Raw genomic sequence first — 25,220 nt, forward strand, 5'->3', positions numbered from 1 at the left:
GTTTAACGATAACAAAAAACTTCTTAAATATTTAAAAACTAAATACTAAAGTATAAACTTAGTCATCGAATTGTTTATACAAAATGCCCCATAACAAGGCTTGGGGACTTGTATTTTTTTAAAAAAAAATCAACCCTCAAGTGATAGCCAAGGGTTTGATTACAAAAACTTTCAAATGAGTCCAAGAACTTTAAACACACTTTTCCAAATAGATACCTGCAAAAAGGGAATTTAAAAAAAAAACAGATGTAAATTCATTTGTCACTAAGAGGAAAAGACTGAAGAAGGATCATCAGCGGGCTCAACTGGAACAACATCGCCAACAGAAGTAGTTTGATTTTCAACCATTGGAGTATCAATAGATGAAGTTTCAACTTGCCCAGCAGTAAGAGGCACAGATGAAATTGAGGAAGGTGTGACACTCGTGGCAATTTCAACAGTCACGGGGACTTCAACTGCGGGAGTCTCAGCCAAAAGAGTTTCAGTCACAGAAGTTCCAGCCTCGGGAGATGAAAAATCTTGTGGCTGTTGTGCTCGTTCAATAGCCTCGTTCACCTTGGCTAATTCAGACTCCAGGTTGAAATTTTCTTGGCCCATTTCTACCAAGGTGTCACGACGAGACTTTAAAAAGGTCCAGCTCACCTCAACATTGGTTGACTCTTCAAGAAGTTCATAATCTCTCTCCCAAGCATCAACTTCATTCTTAAGTTCTTTGTTTTTAGCTAAGACAGAACTATAAGATGACTGAAGGGTGGTATAAGAACTCTCTAGAGCATGAACCTTATCTACAGAAACTCGTAGTTCTTCTTGAACCCGTGAAAGGTTTTGTGCTAATTCCCCCGCATGCATTTCTTTCTGAGCTAGCAAAGTCTTTAGAGCCCTATTTTCCTCGTTGACCTTGGACAGCTGTTCCGAAAAGGAAGATTCAAGGCGTATTTTTTCCTTCTCAGTTTGGCTTTAGCTTTAGTCATTGCCAGCTCGGAGGTTAGTGTTTGAACTTGTTTCTCCTAGGTATTTTTCCTCTCTTCCAAGTTCTCCATATCGATTTGTACACTTTCAAACTGGCCCTTCCAGTTGTTTGCCTCCAATTGAGAACCACGGGCAGCTTCTTCTGCATCATGAGCAGTCTTTTCCAAGTCACGAGCCAGTTTTTCCAAAAGAGAGACTCGGGTCATTAGTTTAGTACCGATAAGATTGGCCTATACAAACTAAAAAAGAGGGGGAAGTAAGGTTAGGACTTCCAAAGTCAAAAGTCTTAATAAAATAAAAGACCAGAAAAATACCTTCAAAGTCGCATGAACTATATCATTCATGAGGGTCATATTACTCGAGCCAAGTATCAGCTTGCCCGGACTTTCTTAAAAGACTGTTGTTGGCAGGAACCTCGATGATCACGCTCCTCATAGCAGAACCCCTACTCGAAGAGCCCACTTCTGTACGGTGGACAATGGGGGGAGGAGTTACTGAAGGAGGAGCAGTGGAAGGGGTAAAAATAATGGAGGAAGGTACAGAAGTAGTAGTTGATGAAGGTAAAGAAGCAATCACAGGCACGGAAGAGGTAAAAGAAGACAAAGAGAGTTCATTTAGAACTGGTCCTAAAGATCCACTATCGAAACCACTGATAAAGAGCTGATTTATAGATTCATGAGTGTCAGGAGGAGGAGAAATATCATCATCAGGGATGATCACCGGAGTAATAACAGGTTCGGAAAGAGATAAGTGAGGGGAGACATCAGCCTCATTTTCAGAGACGATACGTCTCCTGACTCTTGGTCTTGACACCAGAGAACCCTCGTCTTCTTCTTCAGAATCATCTTCTTCAGCGGATTTTCTCTTTACAGATTCCAAGAATATATCTTGAACTGAAGATCCCAAGAATATATCTTGATCTGAAGAGGTGCGAGCACTTAAGGAGTCACGGGACGCCAAGATGGCCTCTGGAGTAATTCCTCGAATGGCAGAACCTGATAGAAAGAAGGTTGGAAGTTAGAACAAGAAAAATACTTAAATAGATAAGGTAAAAATAGAAATCCTTACCATGAGTTTTTACTTTCCAACCATAACGGTTGGAAAGAGTTTTCCATGATCTACCCTCCATTGGTGCAATCTTCAGTAACTTTTCTACCCAACCACGGAAGTTGGGCACAGATTCCACAACACCCATGGTTGCTGAAAAGAAAAAGAAGCAAGATTAAGAAAAATAAGCCCTAGGAATAAAAAGGCATGAGAAGAATTTAACACTTACGTGCAAAATTCCACTTCTCAGGGAAGAGATGTTCTTTTCACCCACTAAACCAACAGTGGGAGTAGCAACAAACCGGGCATACCAGCCACGGTCTTTATCATCCTCGGGACTCACTAAGACCCTCTTACTCCTGGCTGCTAAACCAAACACGCCGTTTCGGAAAAGCCTAGGGGAGTAAAGATGAATTAGATGGGGTAAAGTGAATTCAACGTCTGCCATGTTAGCAAGGTGCCTCAAACAGGCGACATCTCTCCACACAATCGGACCAATTTGACCCAAACATACATCGAAAAAATGACAAAAATCTAGAATGACCGGGTCAATGGCCGGTTTAAACCCTAGAGTAAAGGGGTATGTGTAAACAAAGGAGAATCCTATTAAGTAAGATGTGATCCTTTGATTTGAGTTAGGTATGATAATTGGAAAATCGTCACTCCAATGACAGTCCTTACGAACTATGAGAGCTAAAACTTCTATGATTTGAGTAGGAAAGGGATCGGCATTATCTAAAGAAGCAACTTGAGTTTTGAGAGACTCTCTATCATGATGAAAGGAAATTTCAAAGGGGATTATTTCCTCAACCAAAGGCTCACAAAGTGGCTCAGAAGATTCTTTATTACGAGAAGAACTCCTCTGAGAATGTGAACCCCTAGTCCCAGAAGAGGGACCAGAGCTAGAAGAAGGAGTTGACGTACTACCACGAACAGATCCAAGGCTACGGAGTCTACCCCCTCTTTTGTGTCTAATCGGAGCATTGGGAAAGCTATCCAGAATGGGGGTTCTCTTAGGGTTAGGATTTGATGAAGCCATGGCAGAGAGGGCTGAAGTGGAGCAGAAAATAATAAGGAGATTTCGAAAGATTAGAGTGTTTAATACGCTTTATGTGAAACAAGACAAGAAGAGAAGTTATATTTATATTAATGGATAACTGGCAAAGAGAAAAAGTACGATGATGGGAGAACCATAATAATGATAACTGATACTTCGTGAAAAGTGAAGCCGAAAAGAAAGCCTAAAAAAGTGCTGCAAAATAGTACGACCAATAAGAGAATTACACGTGTCTAGTGCATTAAAAGGAAGTGACAATTGAAGCTCAACTCTATCAGAGCATTAATGGTGACAAAAATTCTCCTTTAATGAATTCCACTACCCAAATATTCGAACTGATGAATATATGAAAAGTGGGGGGACTATTTGTATCGGGAAAAATTTGTATTCATATACATGATGACGTATCCTGACACGTGGAATGGATAATGAGTTGTGATTTGCCACGGTTCAAGAGTTACAAACAGGTACGGGTAAAAAGAGGCACGAGACGAGAGGCCCAGCGCCCTGTTCCTTTTTAAGCTTATTTACATACGAGCAATGAGAAGAATGAACTTGGCTAAAGAAAAAGATGCAAATACGACATTTAAAAGGGTATTAAATGCTGGAGCCGTTAATGAATATATACATTCAATGTAATGATTATGTAACGTAGCATTTAATGTCATTAATCACTCATAATAGCCTCATTATGACTTAGGCATAACGTGCATTTCCAATGATTCCCAAAGGGACCTAAAGGAGAAATATGTAATCACTGGAGGGACAAGTGACTATTGAAATATACTCTGATTTACCAGCTTTCATACTTGGCTATTCTAAAATTTCTTTCTTTATTTACTTTTTCGATTATCAGTAACCCGATTCTTCTAATTTCTAGCTTTGACTAAAAATCTAAATGGTTAAACAATTTTGGGAAGGTGTTAATTAAAATACAATTCCTTCGCTCCGCCCAAGTTTGGACAGGTTGAACTAAGTATTTAGAGGAATTATTTTGAGCATAGCCAAGTTAATCTATTTAGATGCTCGGGTCAATTTGAATTGTATATGTAGCCCAAGTTGATCAATTAAAAAACTTACTATTAAATTATATAAGATTAACTTTTCCTGAATTTGAGTTGACTTATTGAATTATAACTTATTGTTTAATCTAAATTGATCATCCATTTTAATTCAATACAAAACAATCAAGTTATAAGCTAACTCATCCATGGATTCGATCTATTTTAATCCACCTAATTATAGTTAACTCGTCCATCATATGTTTGACTATTTGTCGTTGAGGAATAATTAGAGGGAAGTGAATGGAAATAAGTTGAGTTGCCCAAATTTGGCAACTGACGACATCAGCTACTTTTTGGCAAGACCGCCGAATTGTTAGCGGCCCGTTTCCCGTTGTATATCACACTCTTCTATGTGCCAATTCACAATCACGGACGCCTTTAGGCAGTGCCGCAATTGGGCGGTTGACACCATCTCATTGAACCACACCAAACTTCTCTAACGTCATCATGGTTATGGCCTGAGGGTATAGTAAATGCAAGTTCTAGCTCCATATTAAAATCTGTCCTCCATTTTTATGAAGAGAAAAGCAAGTCACTGCTAGTATTTTCATTTCTTTTACCTACCTATACTATATATAAAACTTATTTATCTTTTCTAATCAGGTTTTAACTTAATTATATAATTATATACATTACCAATTATATACATGTATACGGTGAAAATCGGGGCTACCCAATTTCGTTCCTCGATAGAAAAGATGATACCACGTCGAGAGTCCAAGACGTCGAGCTCGGGTCGAGGTACCTTTCGAATGACGAGTTCAAGGTCGAAATCACTTGGTGAGGTCATCTTTTGAATCGGAACCGTTACAGTTTGGTAACAGAAAGAGCTAAATACCCGCAACGGCCCGAAGATCACGGTGTGAATTGCGAAATAGATTGACCCTTGGCGGTTAGACATCTGTCAATTATGATTTCTTACTGTAATTAGAAGTGTACCTTATTTAGGATTCCCCTATTATATAAAGGAGAATCCATCCATTTGTAAGACATCTTTTTGACAGATAATATAATACTTGCACTTTATTCTCTAGCTATTTTATTCACTGTTCATCAAGCGTTGCTTTGTATCTTGCTATTCCTACTATTCCACATCGGGTTCATCATAGCTCGAGGTCGAGATTTGGCTTGCACATTGGTTTGACTTATTTGATTCTTCTGTCTATACATTTAATTCTTTGTTTATCAATTGGTATTGGATTAAATCACATATCCTTAAAACCACAATATAAGTTTAATTGTTACTCGAATTTTAGGGTAAACAATACAAATTAGTTTTAAATGAGTATCCCTTGTTTGTAGCATTTTAATTTAGTAAATCCCAAAAAATCCTCACAATTCCTTACTTACCTAGACAAGCCCCAATCTTTATAAAAGATTTTCCTCTTTCTCTCTTTGAAATCAACCCTCTTTCTATACCGATTCTACAAGGATTTTTCTTCTAAAGCTCATAATTTTCTCTAACAATAGCGAAAAAAGAGATTAATTATTTATCGATTTGAATTTTGCCATGGCTGAAGTTTGGAGCTTTTCCGGGCTTCCCCTTTTTTTGTTGGTGTTCTGATGGCTGGCTAGCAGTAGATGTATATTAATTATTTGGCTGGATTGTTCGAATTAAAATTGTTAGTCAATAAATTTTGAAGGTGTTTGACTCTCCACCACTGACATCCATTAAAATGTTTTGAAGCTTTGAATTTAAATTCGAATTTTCAAAAAATATTGTTTGTTTGGATTGGGTGTTATTGCAAACGATTGGGAATATTCTATAAAATTTATATCTCAATTTTAAGGATATTTGGTGAAGATTAGATTTGATTTGGCTGAATTTTCATATTGAAATTCGAAGAAGAAGTAGAATAACACACCACATGCAAAACATATACAAAATACATACAAAAGACATATTGTATTTAAGTTGTATGATGTTGTAGTTGTATTTAACTACGTAAGACTAATGTATGAAAGTTGTAGATAAGTCGTAAATAAGTTGTATAATGTATAATTAGTTGTATGAAATTTGTTTTTAGTATGTATGTTGTTGTAGATATATCAAATTTTGTATTAAATTTGTATAAGTTTTGTTTTTAATTTGTATGTTATTGTACCATATATTATTCTTTTTTTAAAATAGTTAATTATGGCAAAGAGAGAGAAGAATTGCGCTAATTATGGCTTAAAATAGGTAACACACAACTGGAAGGAGTCTTATTTAGATGGAAGGACAATTTGAACTTTGTTTCCTTCAGTTACGCCCTTTTTTAAGCAAAGAATCCCCTAATTTAAGGCACTAATAATGAATTGTATATAAATTATAAGAACTTATTTAGGGTGAGTAACATACAAACTCGGACAATTTTAGTAAATAAGTTTCGAATATTAGGAAGGAAAAAATCCCTTTCAATTTTCATGTCACCCACTGGGCCTACTTCAGATCAATTGCAGGCCTGAGTTTCACTATTGGAGTATTTGCATGGTTTAAACCCGAGCCCAGTGAAAGTAACCCGTTGACGCTCGGAGCAAGTCGATCTAATATGGGTCCATCAAACATGGAACATTCCGAAACCTTCAGGCAAAGTTCTTCTCTAGAACATTACTCCCTCCCCAAAATATGGTTGATGACAGTTATTATAGAAACAAAAATAAAACAGCAAAAAAATGCATCTTCTTCATCACAAAATTCCTCTTCCCTTCCACCGTCAACCTCTCCTCTTCAACCGTAAAACCATCCCCAGAAGATTAATCCCAATTCACTCCATGTCCACTTCATCTTCACAAACAACTCCTCACCAATTGGACCAACAAGAAGATGAAGAAAAACAAGCTTTATTATTAGCGCAAGTCTTGAAATACCACAAAGAAACCAAACACTCTTTCACCAACTACGCTCGTGGCCCTCGTGGTCTTGATTGGGCCAATCAGCCCAACCCTTTTCGCCGTTACGTTTCTTCTCCACTCATTCCTCTCTTACACTCTCCATTTCCCGATGAATCATCTCCTCTTTACTCCTCACTTTTCAAGACTCTCCCTTTTCCAAAACCCATTTCCCATTCCACAATTTCTCAGCTTTTTTATGATTCTTTAGCCTTATCTGCTTGGAAATCTACTGGGTTTTCAACTTGGTCCCTTCGTGTAAACCCTAGTAGTGGTAACCTTCATCCAACTGAAGCTTATATTATTTGTCCACCTATTGAATCATTATCAGACAAAGGTTTTGTGGCTCATTATGCTCCAAAAGAGCATTCTTTGGAAATTAGAGCCCAATTCCCACCTGGGTTTTTCACAAGATTCTTCCCTGAAAACTCTTTCCTTATTGGGTTATCATCTATTTTTTGGAGAGAAGCTTGGAAGTATGGTGAAAGGGCATTTAGGTATTGTAATCATGATGTGGGCCATGCTATTGCTGCTGTTTCAATGGCAGCAGCAGGGCTTGGATGGGATGTGAAGGTTCTAGATGGATTGGGTTATGAGGAGTTGGAGAAGTTAATGGGCCTTGAACTTTTTCCCAAGTTTAATATCCCGTCTCGGCCCGTGAAAGGGACAATGCCTGAGATCGAATTTGAACATCCGGATTGTGCTCTTTTGGTTTTTCCTAGTGGTGTGAATGAATTTGAAGTGGATTATAAGGAGTTAAGTAATGGTATTTCGGAGTTTTCGGGTTTGGATTGGAAGGGTAAGCCTAATGTGCTTAGTAAAGAGCATATTTGTTGGGATATTATATATAGAACAGCCGAAGCAGCGAAAAAGCCATTAACAATGTTTAATGGATCCGTAGTTAATCCATTTCAGAGTAGTGGAACAATCAGTGAGAGCTCTTATAAGGATTTTAGTTTAAGGGAATTGGTTAGGAAGCGTAGGAGCGCGGTTGATATGGATGGTTTTACCGAAATGGCAAAAGAAACATTCTATCAGATGCTATTGCATTGTATGCCTTCTGGTTCGCGTGATGGAGAGAATCATGTTAGGCAATTGGCATTACCATTTAGATCACTGGCTTGGGATAGTGAAGTGCATGCTGCTCTGTTTGTTCATAGAGTTGTTGGCTTACCTAGTGGACTATATTTTTTGGTGAGGAATGAGAACCATTTGGATGATCTTAAGAAAGCTACTAGAGCTGAATTCAAATGGGTGAAACCAGATGGTTGTCCTGATGATCTTCCTCTGTATGAGCTGTCAAGAGGCGACTGCATGGAGCTTTCAAAACGATTGTCATGCCATCAGGTACATACTTCTGCTCTTTGATTTGATCATATTAGTGGGGCTGCTTTTGGATAAGTCATATTAGTTGGGATCAATTTGTCTTTAAAGACAAATATAAGTGCTGGAATGAAACCGGTGCAAATGGATCAGAACAGATGTTGAGGATTCATAGAGCCGACCAATTTAGTTTTGTGTTGAAGCTTAATTATTGTTGTTACTTTGATATGATCAAATATAAGTGCTGGAATGAAACCGGTGCATATGGATCAGAACAGATGTTGAGGATTCATAGAGCCGACCAATTTAGTTTCGTGTTAAGCTTAATTATTGTTGTTACTTTGATATGATCATACTTGCGCGTAACTTTTACCTATCAGAATGTTACTATTTCTGTGATCAGATACCTCCGGTGCCAGAAGATATAGTAACATAAATATTTTTATTTCATTTCCAGATCTTTCATCCTCCATTTCTCTATTATCTCGTTATTAATGAGTCTTTTCACATTACAATTAACATTACAATTATGGTGCCTACAACTTTTTGACATTGTGGTGGAATTTTCAAAAAAGTTGTCACTGTACAAACTCACAAAACATATGATTAGTTCTTACCATTGTAAATGTGTTCTTGGTTGAGTAACTGTAAAATCTTTTTTTTTTCTTTTCCCCCTTTCATACTAAGTGCTGTATATCTGATTATAAAATTTAGAATGAAGTGTTTTCATTCTCCAACTGAAATAAAGCTAAAGACAAGGGTAAAACAAACGTTTTGTCATACTTAATATAGTTGATCCTTTACTAATTTTTATCTCTTTTAATTGTCATACTATGTAGAGTCATGATGCTAGGTGGACTTACAGTCAGATCAAGCTCATTTGTTGCTCGTAGTGCTTCAAATGACCTCTTTGGGAAATTCTTTATGCAGGACATTGCTAGTGATGGCTGCTTCAGCGTGGGTATGATTGCCCATTTTGAGCCGACTTTGCGCAACAAGGGTTCTTGGATGTACCCACGGTTATTTTGGGAGACAGGAGTTCTGGGACAAGTTTTGTATCTTGAAGCACATGCAGTTGGCATCTCTGCAACCGGAATTGGCTGTTTCTTTGACGATCCCGGTATATCCTCTCTACCCTCTCTATTTATCTTCACATTGTAAATCTTTATTACTCCATGAGTCTCTTTCCTTGTTGAACCTCATTTAGTGAATAAAAATGTCCATGGAAGCTGGAAACAATAATATCATGTTTAGAATTGCGTTTTCTACTTAAGATATGCAAAAGTTATTACTTGCCAGTACCTAATCTTAAAGACCGAAAGAGAACCTTGCACCCAACCCAAGGGTGTAGCCTAGCAGTCAATGTAATGGAAGGAGAACCATGAGGTTTCAAAGTTCAAATCACAGTGGAGTTAAAAAAAAACACTAGGTGATTTCTTCCCATCTGCCTAAGCCTTGGTATGCATAGTTACCCGGTACCTATGCCACAGGAGGTAGCTGGTACGAGGTGTATTGGTGGATGCGTGCGCAAGTTTGCCCCAACACCACCGTCATAAAAAAGAATGAACCAAAAGAGAACCCTGAAAAATGTAAAGGAGGAAGTGGAGGGAAATGAAAGAGGACGTTGAGAAGTCTAATAGTAATATGAACTTGGTTGTGGATTTTATGGAAGAAGTAATATGAACTTGTGGAATTAACTTATTGTGATTCTTACTATTGTGAAAGTAGATGCATATTGTTATCACCTTTTGTTTAAATCACCTTGTTCTTCCGTTGAAATCTGTCACATAGAAAACCTAATGTATATACTACCTCCAGAGCGTAAAAAATCTAATGTAATCGTATTAGCAAAATGTGAGAACGTATGCATTTATCTTCCTTCTGGATCTTTGGTATTTGACATCTGTGAACGATCCAGTATGCCCCTTTTCATCTTCCCCTTTCTTTTCCCAGATGATTAGTAAGTGGTGTCGTGTTATAGCTCGATAACTCTATTTGACTAGAGATTAATTGGATGTTGTATTTCCACTAACCTATCACCCTCCCTTTTGATTGATCATTGCCAGTGCATGAAGTTCTTGGGCTCAAAGGATCAGAGTTTCAGAGTCTCTATCATTTTACAGTTGGAGGTCCAGTTGTTGACAAGCGGATAATGAGTCTACCAGCATACCCCGGCCCAAGCGTTGATGCATGATCAGAATAATACTAAAGGTTGTTTGACTCATTATGTCCAATTTCACAAACATAACAAACTATTACGCTGAATTACACGTGAATTGTGTAGCAAGAAGGTTTACTGCTCATATGTCTTTAGACAAAATATGGAGAAAATAAAAATTCCTGAAACAGGTGAAGAAAAATGAATGTGTTGATATGCTACATTATATAGTTAGGAAGTAGGAACCATAGTTGATCTCTGTACATAAACTTATTAAGTAACGCTTATGCCAATTCCATCATTGTACAGAACCAACATTTTCTTCGATTGCTGATCTTGCATTAAAGTTTTTCTCACTTATCTTCTATTCTCTTTCACGCATTTCAGCATCTTTATGTCAAGTCTATATAATTACTATATTTATAGCCTATAACTATATAGTAGTAGGGTATATCATTCATGTGATAAAGACGTCAAGTTAAAGGAAATGAAGATCTTGATTGGATTAGGTTTTAAAGTCAACTTGGTAATAATAAAAAGAGCACTTCCCGCGATTTGAAAATCAGGTCTAAGTTGAATTTTGTCTTTTCATCTTTTTTCCTGGAGAAATAGATGCAATGAAATTTTTTAGAGTATATATGAGAAATTTTTTTATTGAGGCTAAACCGCAGTGGATATTATGGAGCACACTATGTGCCTACTTATTTCCTTTCATAAAGCATTATGTTCTTATAATACATATAGAACTTTCTATGAATTCTTCTTTCAAGCAAATATTGCAAAATGATGAGCTTGAGACAGGTAATGGAGTAGACTTTGTTAATAGTCTCTTATTGACATTTTGTTCTACCAACTTTGGAAGGCATCTTTTTCAATGACATTTCCTTCATTTCAGTTCCTCTATTTCTCTTTTTAGCCAAATTACTTTTATTATTTGGTCGAATATGTTGGTGTAAAATAATTCCACGATCCTACAAATTTCCTTAACATGAAATGAACACAAGGCGCGAACATAGTAATTGGTACGTGTTGAAGAAATCAGCAATTTATAGTTTAATTTGAGCGGTGTACTTTTGGTTTTTGTTTCAAAACACATAGTACTTCAATACATCCTTATCCTGGAAAGTAATTTTAATAATATTTTTCAGAAAAAGATAACTAATATTATTACTAATACAGTATAATACATAGTTTGATTTGCATAGGTATTCCACACATTTTTAAAATAAGATATTAACAAAGGAGGAGGTAGATCATTTCATTTTCAAAAATTTGCTTTCATATTTTGTTAAGTCTGCCACTTTGTTGCGGTCTTCCCCCCTCTCTCTATATATATATATGTTATTCCTGCGATCATAATAAAAAAATAAAGAAATGTGAATTTTTTGAATTACTTTAGCGTTTCCTGATACTTCAAACATTAACATTAAGAAGAAAAAAAAGATCTTAATAAAATAATGTACATATTGGACAATATACTAAAAGGGTATAGTAATTTGGCGAATAGAAATATTTCTTTCTTAAAAATTAACCGGAAAGGGCATTTCTACTACAGTAATAGCAAGTGGGGGTGGTAATTATAGAAAGCACCAAATCCAGCAGGCGTGCTACCACCGAAAGATTAAAAAGAACAGACAAACAAAGATGCTTCCCAAGGTTTGAGATATTGTCGGAAAACTCCAACGCCACCACCACAGCTTTAACTCTGCTCTTCAATTCCGGTAACTCGTCAGCTGGATCTCCGATCAGGTACCCCTTTTTTCTCATTACAACAAACTTACTTACCTCTTTCGAGTTTTATATTACTTGTTTTCTTTAACAAATTGAAATTAGAATTCCTAGGGTTTTATCTTCATTTGGAAGGAGAAAAAACAACCCATTTTTGTAACTTATAGCTAAGGGTTACTATGATTTTTGACTTTGTATAAACAAATGGGCTACTGTTTTTTTGTTTTTTGTTTTGTGGAAGAATTATTTCAGTTAGATGTTTATATTGCTAATCTTACAGAATAATCAGCGCTGCTTAGTTACGTTTCATGTTGTTTCTGTTTTTTGTTTTTTGTTGCAGTGTTAAGGTTATTATGTATGTTGGACACCTTCAGTCATCGCTCTGTAGTTTTCTTAGGTATGTTATTCAGATTATCTCTATCTCTTTAATATGTAGTAGTATCATACTTCGTAGATGTGTCCCTGTTTACTCTAATTCTCGCGTTACTGCTGGTCCTAGAGGTGTTTCTATGTGCAATGTCCTTACTTTCTTTGAATCAATATTATGATTAGTGTCCCTTTAAGGCTCTTGATTTACCATAGTTTGTCCATATTTTTGTGAAAATTTGTGCTGCTTTGAAGTTTATTTTGAGCCTTCTGGCTATTCAACATAGGATCTCCTTTAGTTTTTAGACATACCTTTCAGTGGCAAGTTGATTCCCTTCTGCTAGATGCAGTTTCTCTCAAGTTACATCTCCGTGTTATCTATTCTAGGTTACCAATTATCTTTATGATCTTTGTGGTTCAAATTAAGCGTCAGAGCATCTGGGCTAATGGTGGCCAATGTGCTAGAGTCAACTTTGAGAAACAGCTTCCTCTTGAGAGAGATCTTCATAGAAACTTAGAAATTTTAGGAGACTTTGATACTTTGACGAAGCATTGGTGATTTGTGATTGTGAAAATGCACCCTGGCAATTCTGGAAATAGAACATTCACTCAAGACTGGTGTGAAAAGGGTGAGATGTCTTCAATCAGCTTCAAGAAATTCATTCAATAAGAAGGCTTTTTTTTTTTTTTTTGATAAGTTAAGATTTTATTAGAACAATATCAAGCTGATACTGCAAAAATACAGAGATAATGTTGGCTTGATTACATTAAAATCCTAAGAAGTCTAGCATGTCCAGCAGGTTATGTAAATTCGTAAAAACGTTTTCATCTTTCCAATAGTTTAAATAATGAAACAGCTATATTCCACAGACTGCAGTTGCTCCTGTTTGCCTTCAAAACACCTTTTTTCTTCCCATATAGTCGAAGCTATGCTGGCTTGACTACATTAAGAAGGCTTTTGAAATGCATCAAACTTTGATGAGAAGTGAAAACAGGTTCTTTTCCGACTTAGAGTGAAAGAAGATGATTTGAATGGACTGTTGGGCCAAATGAGTAACGGCAAAAAACCAACTTACAACATTCATAACAGCTATAAAAACAATGCAAGTGAATTTCTTTTTGTCCATAATTCTTCTCCATACACTTATCTTATCGGAGTTGAGTTTGGTGTTAGTTGTGCAAGGAGTGTAGGATTTTGGAAAAACAGGTGATGTAATGGATTAAAACAACACCTACGCCTCAGTCTCATACTAGCTGGGGCCGGCTATATGAATCTTCACTGACCATGTTTCTCCATTTAATCTCAGCTCATGTCATCATCATACCAAATAAAAAAGAAGTGCAAAATAAGTTAAATTTGAATAGATAATATTAGTAACTGTAATAGTAATAGCAATAATAGTAGTAATACTAATCACAATAATAATACAATGGCTGTATAATTTGATGCACAGTTAAGAAGCAATAGTGTCCATGTATTCGAGGAGGCTTGTGCAGGGGATCACTTGTTTATATGCTTTTGAAGGACCATTCAAGTTGGGAATAGAAGGCGCTGGAAGAACTCCTAATGAAATTTATGACTGTCTAGTAATTGTTTGGTTTAATTTTTGTTTGTGGGTGGGTGGGTGGGTGGGTGGGGGGGGGGCACCAAAATCTTTTTTCCTTGATTCCTTCTATAGGGAACTTGTTAGATCAGGGAAATGAGGGAGGTACAGAAATGAATCTACCACATACTAGGGCATGGAATACATTCACTTTCTCCTACCCTTCACTTGGTAGGCAATTAGTTCATGTTGCATAGATAGGTGGGCAAAAAAGGGGTGTGGGAGAAAGAATTGTAAAAGGAGAAGATTTCGTCACCAAGCAGGTAGATTTTTATGAGGTACAAGGAATATTTGTAACTGCATCCCCTAGCCCTAAGACCATCCTGGTGTACATTATTAAGACTTTCTTTGTACTGATTAAGAAAAACTTTCATGGTCAACCCCCCCAACCCCCAAAAAAGAAAAGAAAAAGAAAGAGAACTTGGTATTTGGAGATGCAGCGCCAGTGACAAACCTTGAAGTAAGGAGACATATCATGGTGAGTTGGTCTAGTTTATTGGAAGAGCAGTGAGAGGACACGTCATATACCATTGCATTGTAGGTCTACATCACAGCTATGGCTTGGTTTTCACTTTGTTTAATATTTCATGGTTTGTGTTAAAGACATTGGGGCAAGTGTAGTACAACTTGGTGGAACAACATTGTCGCATCTCTTTTGGCTAATTTGGAAGGAGAAGAACGAAAAATGTTTCAAACTGTACACTGTATGTAAATGTATAAAGTTGGGCCGATGGGATAGGTGATGGTTGAGCACATCCATACATTTTTTTGGGGGATAACTGGGGAACTCCCTTTGAGTGTTTTTTTTTTTGGGGGGGTGGGGGTGGGGTGGGGGTATGAGCCTGTCCCTCTATCGTAAGCTAACTTGAATACCAGTTTTCTTTGTTAATTTTTCCACGCTCCAAACCGTTGTGCTTGAAATTGCTGCAACAGAAGGTGTCATCTGATTATCTTTGTTGTCGGTTACATGTATTGTCTTTTGTTGGTTTGGAGAATTCTACTGCAAAAACTTTTCTAGAGTTTGGTAATAGAAGATATTTTTATGGAGGCTTGGAGGAGTTGATGTGGAATTCTTGGACTTTTCTTGATCCTAACTTCTTCCTTGCTGAATGGAGGATTTTAGGGGCAGACAATGACGGAGGCAAATTTGTGAGTTATGACTTAAAATTTGATAAGGGATCCCTGTATTTGCTTTGTTAGATATTGATGAATTTCTGCGCAGATCTGGATGCGTTAATAACATTTATTTCTCTTTTTTCTTTCCTTTTCTGATAAGGTAAAGTATAATAACATTTACTTCTCTTTATGTGATCTTATGGTAAAATTGCTCAGGATGGATGCTGATTGTACCTGGGATTGTTTTTTTTAGGTGTTGCCAAGCTTTTGATCTTTTGCTGCTTTGTTGCTTTCCCGAGTGTACTCTACTGCTATTTGTTATAGATTTTTGTCTTCGACTTTGGCAGATTTTTCTGGACACTGCAACTGTTAGATGTTTGGAAATTCTTATTTGCCTGTTTTTGATTATTTCACGCATCTCTGACAGGGTTTGGGTTTTACAGGTTAATCACCACAATCTTTTAGGGTTTGGGCTTTGATTAATCTTATCGCATTACAAGTAGCTATGCAACCCAGTGGTGCAAAAGATACACAACTCCGCGAGAGCAACAGCCAAAAAGTCCATCCACAACCTATGGAGGAAGCCGCAAACCAAAATCCTGAAGCAGTTGAAGCTATGGTATCTAGGATTTTCACAAATATCTCTTCCCTGAAGTCTGCCTACATTCAACTCCAATCTGCTCATACTCCATACGACCCGGATAAAATCCAAGCTGCCGATAAACTTGTAATTTCGGAGCTGAAGACTCTCTCTGAACTCAAGCACTTCTACAGGGAGCACAATCCCAAACCTGTGTGTGTTTCACCTCAGGACTCTCGCTTGGCTGCAGAGATCCAAGAACAGCAGAGTTTGTTGAAAACATATGAAGTTATGGTGAAGAAGTTTCAATCTGAGATTCAGAATAAAGATTCTGAGATTGGTCAGCTGCAGCATCAGATACAAGAGGCCAATCAGAAGCGGGTCAAATTGGAGAAAAACCTTAAGCTCAGGGGCTTGTCAGCCAAAGAATCAGAAAATGCAGTTGACGAGAACGGGCTTTTCGTCATGGACCTAACACCTGAGCTTTTCAGGTCAGCTGTGGAAGCTGCTTACAGGGCCATTCACGACTTCTCTAAGCCATTGATCAACATGATGAAAGTTGCTGGTTGGGATCTTGATGCTGCAGCAAACTCCATAGAGCCAGATATAGCTTATGCAAAGAGAGCTCACAAGAAGTATGCGTTTGAGTCACATATCTGCCAAAGAATGTTCACCGGATTTCAGGACGAGTTCTTCTCTGTGAAACATGAGAATTCAGCTGTCACCAAGGATAGTTTTTTCCACCAGTATCTTGCATTACGTGAAATGGATCCACTGGATGCTGTAGGCCAAAGTCCAGATTCCCTTTTTGGGAACTTCTGCCGGAGCAAATATATAGTGGTGGTTCATCAAAAGATGGAGGCTTCATTCTTTGGGAACTTGGATCAGCGAAACTACGTTATGGGTGGCGGGCACCCAAGAACAGCTTTCTACCAGGCTTTTCTGAAACTAGCCAAGTCAATTTGGCTTCTGCATAGGTTGGCATATTCATTTGATCCTCCGGTTAGAGTATTTCAAGTCAAGAAGGGAAGTGAGTTCTCAGAGGTTTATATGGAAAGTGTTCTGAAGAATTTTATCGTAGATGAAAATGAGGAGAAGCCTAAGGTTGGTCTGATGGTTATGCCTGGTTTCTATATCGGCGGCAGTGTGATCCAGTGCCAAGTCTACCTAACCGGCGTGAAGGTTACAGAATGATGTTTTGTTCTTTATCTCTTCGTATTATGTTCATTTCTATATGTATATCGTGTGATTATACTTTATCGTGCCTTATGTTTTAGCAAAGGTTGTTACATACTGGTCGTCTGATGTAAAATGTGCCTTCAGTAATGTCTAGATATAGCAGTGTTCATCGGTCGGTTTGGTATGGTTTTGAAAGATTTTCGTTCTGTATTTTCGGTTTTCAATTTAAAAATGTTATACCGATATCAACTAAAATAAACTCAGTATGGTTAGGTTTTTCATTTGGTTGCGTTTGTGCGGTTAGTAACTTATCTATAACTCATTAAAGTTATATTCTATCTATCAAATTTAGAATAGACAATTAAAACTTTTAATTGTGATTTATGTGAATGATTTTTCAGACTTGATGATTAAATCAAGCAAAAATAAAGAAAGTACTTCTAAAATAAGTGTCGTTATTTGAAGTCAAATATCATGACCTATCTAATTGGAAATATTACATTGTATAGCCGCTGTAAAAATAATAGCCGAAAAAATATATAAAATTCGTATATTTTTGTATATATATGCATTCTGAATGTTATACACAAATTTTATATACTTTTTCGACTACCAGATGTAAATTGTTTCTGGCGCGGGCTAAGAGTGATAATACCCCGGTCAAATTTAAAGCAATTTTTAGCTTTCTTCGAGCTTTCGAGTGTTTGAATGACCGACATGTGTGTTGGTTAAAATAGTTTCACCATGTCTGTAACAGTTGTAGCTAAGTTGCTGTAACAATCATGGATACTGAGGGATACATTGACATATTAATGCACATCGTATATTTTTGCTGTAATATCCTCGATAACACCAATGCAATATTATTGGAGCAAATTTACAGATCATTAGTTTAATAATATGCAAATGAATCTTAGTAGCCATATCAGCTCTGTTTATTTCATTCCAAATCATATATTTCCAGATCATGGAAATAAAAAAATAAGATGACAGGCAAGGGTGTTCAAAAAAACCCGAAAAATCGAACCAAAGCGACCAAACAAATCGATACTTTTTGGTTTGGTTTGGTTTTGGTTTTGAATTTTAAAAACCGATCAAATTTGGTTTGGTTTTGGTTTTAATCAGAAAAAAACCGAACCAAACCGACTATAGGAGTAGCTATTTCAAATTTATTATTACACCTATATATATGTATATTTTTATACAAAGTTTCAAAATTTTAATGGTAAATGTTAATAGTTTGCACTTTTAGTATAGTTCTTTACCTTTACATTCAAGTTTGATTTTTAGTTTTCTTTTGTTAAGTGTAAGAATCCATTTCGTGTTAAAAATAATATATTTTTAATTGAGTCCTTAAATTATTTATCACTATTTGATTCAATTATCATCAATATATCTTGGTAAATAATAGATTCTCAAAGGGCAATTGATTTGATAGTGTTAACATTGAAAATGTGGTCGCCGGAGTATGTGTTTGGTAGTGTATGTCTTATATTTAAGAAAAAATCGATAAATAACCGAAAAAACCAAAAAACGACAAAATCCGACATAAACCGAATCAAGAAAAAACCGACTTAATTGGTTTGGTTTGGTTCATATATTTGAAAAACCGACTTACTTAGTTTGGTTTCTTTTAAGGGAAAAACCGATCCAAACCGAACCGTGAACACCCCTAATGACAGGTCGTGTATTTTACCAAATAATAAAAACAAAAACAAAAAAACGGAAATATTCATCTGTCATCTTTGAATAGAACTTGAAATGATTCCGAGGCAACAGATTTCTTAAATGTTTTGATTTCTGATAAGCAATGATTCCGAGGCAACAATTGATAACCATGGTGATCCTATGGCCTCATTTCAGCAACTTACTCTATAGATTAAATTTTAGTCAATCAATTTTAATTTTTTCCTTTTTTAAGGGAAAAAGCTAGTTTAGCAAATGCAAAAAGATTACTACGAAAGAGAATAGGATTTGTTTGGTAGTTAAATTATCATCATAATGTCATCTTCTACGCACCTCTATTAGTTAATATTAAGGAGAAGTTTCGTTAGTGGAACGATCTTATTTATTTCTTGTTTGTAGGAGACAATAGGGGGAATCAAAGCAAGGCCAAAAAAGAAAGAAATAAACAAGAAGCAAAACAAAATCTTAACATTTTGTCCTGAAAGTCATCGAAATGAGATAATGGGGTTGACTAGTTTAGGCATTGAGTATGTCCAAGTTGCGTTATGCATGGACCATGATCTAATAGCTGCTTCTAGTGTTTGAGCACATGATACTAAACAATACTTTATTAATTTAACTATGGTCTGAATTTTTGGACGGTTTAAGAAACCTTCCTTCAATTCGACCTACATTGATGTCGTGTCTTACTCAATATTTTTTTTTTTTTATTTGTTCTACAAAATTCTCGAACCTAAGTTAGCGATAGAGTAAAGTGTTTTTCGCGGAAATGAGAACATTGATTTGTAAAGAAGCTATCAACTTAGTGGCATCTGGACACAAGAATTATGAAATCTTTTTTCAAGTGAATATAATTTGAAAATTAGAGTTTGTGCTTGAATATAATTTGGAGGTGTTTTTTTGAATTTTTGTGAGTGATTTGAAGTTAAAATTTTGAAAAATAGTTTTTTGGAGTTTTTCAAGGGAAATATTTCACGTAAGAACAAGTGGAATCCCTACTTTTCAATTTTATAGCCCATATTTCAATTTACAACCAACTAGCCCAAAAATAATAGGCTAAGATTGCCAAAATTTTACGGTATATCCAGTTTTCGGACTGGTCAATCAAAAATAGTCAGCGTTTACCAAGTCAATGAAATAGCCACCGTTTTGCTGCAATAGAGACCGGTCCCGCATAATATACTGGAGTTTGGTGCACTTGTGTATGAACTCCAGCATATTATGCTGGACCGGTATACTTTGCTGGCTCCAGTATAATATACTGGAGACTGGAGCACTGGTGCTCCAAACTCCAGTATATTATACTGGACCATTATACTTGCTGGAACTCCAGTATATTATGCTGGAGTTCTAGTGTATTTATGTTGGAACTCCATCATATTATGCTGGAGTTCCAGCATACTATCCTGGAACTCCAGTATAATATGCTGGAGTTCAAGTATACTTATGCTGGAACTCCAGCATAATATACTGGAGTATTTTCCTGGTTTTGAACAGTGTTTTCGCTCAGATTTATCTTTACATAAAAAGTGGCTAAATTTCGATTACTTTTGAAATTGGGCTATTTTTGAACGACCAGTTGTAAATCTGGCTATTTTTAAAAATCTCAATATCCAACTCTAATAAATTCTCAAAATTACTATTTAATTTTTAAAAAAGATTGCTCAAGCTTTTAAGTTAGTTTTCGAATCAGCAACTGTAACTCAAATATTAGTTCAACAAACCAAATCCATTTTGAATAGTGAAAATTAGATTTTTAACAAGCTTAATATGTGGGTTTAAATTCCGAATTTGATTTTGTGAGAAATTTGGAGTGGGTGGAATTTAGAATTGTTAGAAATAGTATAAGGAGGTTGTTGTATATAAAATTTGAAGTCATTTAATGAAGATTTGGACTGGTTTTGAACAAGAATTGCAACTGAAAAATCGTGGAAGAAGTTCGTCTACAGACGCTTGTATAAAGGTGTATAAAAGTGTATAATAGTGTATAAGATGTGTTTATACACTCATATACACTATTATACAAGATTATACATAATTATACAAAAAACTGCCTTCGTCTTCTTCCTTGCGTCTTTTCTGAAATTTAACTCAAATCTTGCTCAAATCTACTCAAATCACTTCAAATTTAAATTTTGAACTCCTTTTGATACTTTCAATCAATTGGAACAACACCCAATCCAAACAACTGACAAACTCAAAAAATTCTATTTTCGAAAGCAAAGCTTTGAATAGCCTTCAATGGTGGACTTCTACTCTTCAATTTTCTTACATTGCAACCAGGTGACACAGGGGGAGAAGCAGTAATGGCAGACGACCCCTTGAACATATGTAGAAGATGTGAGAAGAAAAGGGAGTGAAAGCAATGGTTGTGAGAACACAAATTTAACTCCATAGCTTTTAGAAGCAATGATCGTAAGAACACAGATTTTGAATTTGCTAGTGCTTTCAAAATATGTACAATATGGGCTAGGTCGGGTAAAACTTAAAAACATGTGCCATTTTTTGTTATGATGTGATGCCAAGTGTATTTTCTTGTAATTCTTCTGAAAAATTTCTCAACTTCAAATGAAATTTAAAATTTTTATGACCAAATACTATTCCGGGGGAAAAAAAAAAATATGGCCAAACGGGCCCTTAACAAGTTCAGGTTGTTGGATAACGATAAGGAACTTCCAGTTATTATTAGAAGGTGTCCTCAGGTTCGTTAAAGTACAATGCCCATCTACCATCTTTTAGATTTAGATATTGAAACCCAAAACCACATAACGATTAAGATTTTGAAAATAGGTATGGATATTCTTATGTAATAGAAGGAGGTAACGCAACATCTTCCTCCTACATGTGTTTTTATCTTACGTAAAAATAAAAAAAAGGCAATTCGATACACATAAGTAAGGGTGTATATAGGTCGGATTGGTTTGGGTGTTTCAATTACCAAACCAAACTAATTGTGTCGGGTTATTAAATCTAAAGACCAAACCAAACCAATAAAAGTCGGGTTTTTAATCTCGATTTTTCTCGGATTTTACGTATTTTCGGGTTATTTCGGTTTTTTTCCCCATAAAGTCTTCATAGAACAAAACATAGAATTGGTGCTCCAAATATTTCTTTGATCCTAGTAAGACATAACTATATAAGGTGTTTTTCAAGAAAATAACATAAAATATGAGATGAGCTATGGCATTATACCAAAATATTCAACAATAAAGATAATAAAGTCGCATAAAATAAATATTTTTAATAAGCCATAATGAAAATAAACATAATCTAAAATTACTAAGTTGCTAAAATAAGTACGGCTAACAAGTACTATTTTTATGAGTAAACACTATAAAAAAAATAAGTAGTGCATTTTATCTAAACCGTGGAAAAACTAAAAAAATAGATATCCAACACTATTGTTATTTCTAGTACAATTTAATTGAATATCTTTTATTAGCATTAATATTGATTATAAAACTTATTGTAGCATTCAAGAATTATAAGTCCAAGTTTAAAATAATATGTTTAAAGATAAAATTATGAAAATGTTTATGAAATATTTATAAACTACACTATACAATAAATAAATTTATGTATTAAATATATTTAAAACTTCTATACATGTAATGTCGGGTTGGTTTGACTTTTTTTAGTTAAAACCAAATCAAACTAATTATGGTCGGTTTTTTTTTCCCAACACCAAATCATAGTTGGTTTTTTTTCTCGGTTTGGTGCGGTTTGTCGGTTTCTTTTGTACACCCCTATACATGAGCATCCCACGTTCATGCAGTGTTCGGAGAAGAGCCGCACCTCAAGAGGCGTAATTTGGGCAACCTACTTTGATGAAAGCATTAGTGACTAATTCTACGACTTGAACCCGTGATCTATAGATCACACGTTGACGACTTTACTTGGTCCAGGCTCCCCTCCTAACTTAACAGGTTGTAGGCTTGTAGCTTTCTTATTTAGTTTTAAACCTAGCTAAAAGATGGCTGGAAGGGTTCTCAAATTTGATCTTCAAAATAAAAGTTTAACAATCTGAATTATGAGATCTCAGATCTCCGCATTATACTTTATTATTATGTACTTAAGATTTATGAATACAATGGAATAAATAATTTAGGTTGATATCAAGCATGATGTTGGCCAGCAATTTACTCTATCTTTTATTTATTTATTTATTTTGTCTGAGACAAGTTGCGGTATTCATGGATGAGGAAGCCTGCTCCGAACAAGCTAATCAAACCGTTGGCATCACTCTTACCAGACAACCAATTTTCATTTGTTTGTAAAATCAGATTACCTTTTTAATTAATCAGTTTAATTTACCAATTTTACCTGCCAACGGACTAATTACCAACTCAATAGCACAGTATTGACTGATTTATATTATATACATCTAATAACGTAAAAGACATTTTACATTTTTTAACGTATGATAGTAGGTTACAGTACCATTAATTATTGTGAAAGCTTGGAGTTTGAAGGAATTATGATATAATGAAGCTGCTTCATTATACAATTTCATCTTAATACTATTATACTAATATAGATATTTTGCATAACTATGGGATGTAATAATTTGCTTTCATCCTAGTACTAATATAATGTTTCCCTAGCTTAAAAAAAATAAAATAGAGAGAAGTTGCTTCAAGGGAAGGAAAAATATTACACCAAAACTTGTGCGGTTTAATTATGGAATTTATCCCATTGTTTGAGTTTATCGAATTTTTTTTTGTTTCGAAACCAAAGCAAGCTTTAATCCTATCTAAGTTGTTCTAGAAAATGTGGCAAGAAGAGATGAGGCAAAGCCACGAATAGGTAACTTTTCATAAGTCCTCCAATATTGTATTGACAAAATAATTAAGCAACGAATTAAGTAAATCAAAACAATATAAACCAATTGCTCTGACAAGAATTAATCGCAAACTTTGCATCTGGTTCTTTGAAGGTTCTTGCACGTGTAAAATCATTAAATTAAAGGAAACGAAGTCAACTCTTATGTTTCTATATAAACACTATAATTCCGTATCAATCTTCTCGCAAAATTAATTGCTGAATAACCCAATTCTCCACATTTCCACATCAAGAATCAAGACAATTATAAATCAATTTCTTTTCACACACTGAACTATACCTTTTGCTTCCTTCTATACCCAAAAGACAATGGAAAAAATTACTCTTTTCCTTATTTTGCTTTTCTTGAATGTATCTATCTTCTCCTTTGTTGGAGCAGTGAAGGGCACCAGTGCTAGTCTTTCAAAACCTCATGCCAACAAATTGGTGTTGTCACAATGCAGGCGCACTCGTTATCCAAAGCTATGTATGACTTCTTTGTCAAACTACGTTACTTCTACGTCTCAACCCCAAGAGCTAGCTCAAGCAGCGTTGCAGGTGAGCTTAGTCAAGGCTATCTACGCAAAAGCATACGTAAATAAGGTTTGCAAACAACTCGAACAAACAAAGGCTAAAGATTATCAAGTTGTGAAAAGTTGTTTAGATCAAATATCAGATGGTGTTTCCTTACTTTCCAATTCAGTCCAAGAGCTTCACCATTTGAATTTAGACAAGGAAAGTGATTTTATGTGGCATAGGAGTAATGTCCAAACTTGGCTTAGCACAGTATTGACTGATGCTTTCACATGCATGGATGGGATTTCTGGCTACAAAATATTAGGTGGTAAAGTAAAAGCTACAATTAAAGCTAAGGTTCTTAATGTTGCACAAGTTACTAGCAATGCTTTAGCTCTGTTTAATGGATATGCTGTTAGGCATAAAGTTTCTCATCACTCCACCTCTGGCAAAATTAACAAGCCATAGTGATCGCTTGAATCTTGGATTTCTTTATTTAATTTTGATTTTTTTTTTGGTTATGTATGTCAAAAACGTATGTAACTTCAATTATATATATGCAGAATGCATTTGCAATTCTTTGTTTCTTCTTTTTTCTTTTTTTCCTGTTATGTATTTGAACTATATCACAATTTTTCTTAGATCTCTTGCGGGACGGATGATCATAACAAGCAAACTAAATAGGTTTAAATTAGAAGAAATTTGTATGGGTCAAAATCTGACCCTGATAGCTGGAGGCGATAAAGAAGTTCGACCCCGTCTTGGGCATGCCCACGAGGCGTAATGGCGACGGCCCCATGGTCCCTGTCGAGGTCAGGCCATCAAAAAGCTTAGATCGCGGGATAAGCGTACGGTCTTAGGTAAGTAACAAAGGGCTGTCACGGCAAAGGAGACTGGTCAAAGACCGTTGGATAAAAGGGAACATTGTTGATATATAAAGGGGGAGAAGGGAACTGTAAAAAAAAAAAAAGACGGGCTATGACTAACAAGAGCAATACTACGAAGCCAAGGGGAGAAGATTCCTCAGTTATCTGCAGCTTCCTTTTAATCTTTTATATTCCTTCCACTGTAATCCAAATCTATCACGAATGTAAGCTTACCATTCTCATTCAATGTATGATAGTTATCTCAAGAA

At 35.7% G+C, this 25,220-nt stretch overlaps 3 protein-coding genes across 4 annotated transcripts; all 3 read left to right on the top strand.

The window, feature by feature from the left end:
* On the top strand, positions 6,701–10,849 carry LOC109227706. Its single transcript, XM_019392906.1, has 3 exons — positions 6,701–8,355; positions 9,262–9,451; positions 10,398–10,849. Exons 1-3 carry the CDS (start codon positions 6,793–6,795, stop codon positions 10,523–10,525), a joined length of 1,881 nt encoding a protein of 626 aa, XP_019248451.1. The 5' UTR covers positions 6,701–6,792; the 3' UTR covers positions 10,526–10,849.
* Positions 12,067–17,307, top strand: LOC109227715 (IRK-interacting protein). Of its 2 annotated transcripts, none has more exons than XM_019392919.1 (3): positions 12,067–12,238; positions 12,558–12,614; positions 15,731–17,307. In XM_019392919.1, the coding sequence occupies exon 3, from the start codon at positions 15,809–15,811 to the stop codon at positions 17,075–17,077; it is 1,269 nt and encodes a 422-aa protein (XP_019248464.1). In that variant the 5' UTR covers positions 12,067–12,238; positions 12,558–12,614; positions 15,731–15,808; the 3' UTR covers positions 17,078–17,307. The 2 variants fall into 2 exon arrangements, with proteins under 2 accessions (XP_019248464.1, XP_019248459.1); XM_019392914.1 differs by having other exon boundaries at positions 15,747–17,307.
* LOC109241265 (21 kDa protein-like) lies at positions 23,780–24,671 on the top strand. The gene has a single exon (XM_019407991.1). The coding sequence runs from the start codon at positions 23,900–23,902 to the stop codon at positions 24,551–24,553; it is 654 nt and encodes a 217-aa protein (XP_019263536.1). The 5' UTR covers positions 23,780–23,899; the 3' UTR covers positions 24,554–24,671.

This window comes from Nicotiana attenuata, chromosome 1, assembly GCF_001879085.1.
Source record: "Nicotiana attenuata strain UT chromosome 1, NIATTr2, whole genome shotgun sequence".
Classification (NCBI taxonomy): Eukaryota; Viridiplantae; Streptophyta; class Magnoliopsida; order Solanales; family Solanaceae; genus Nicotiana; species Nicotiana attenuata.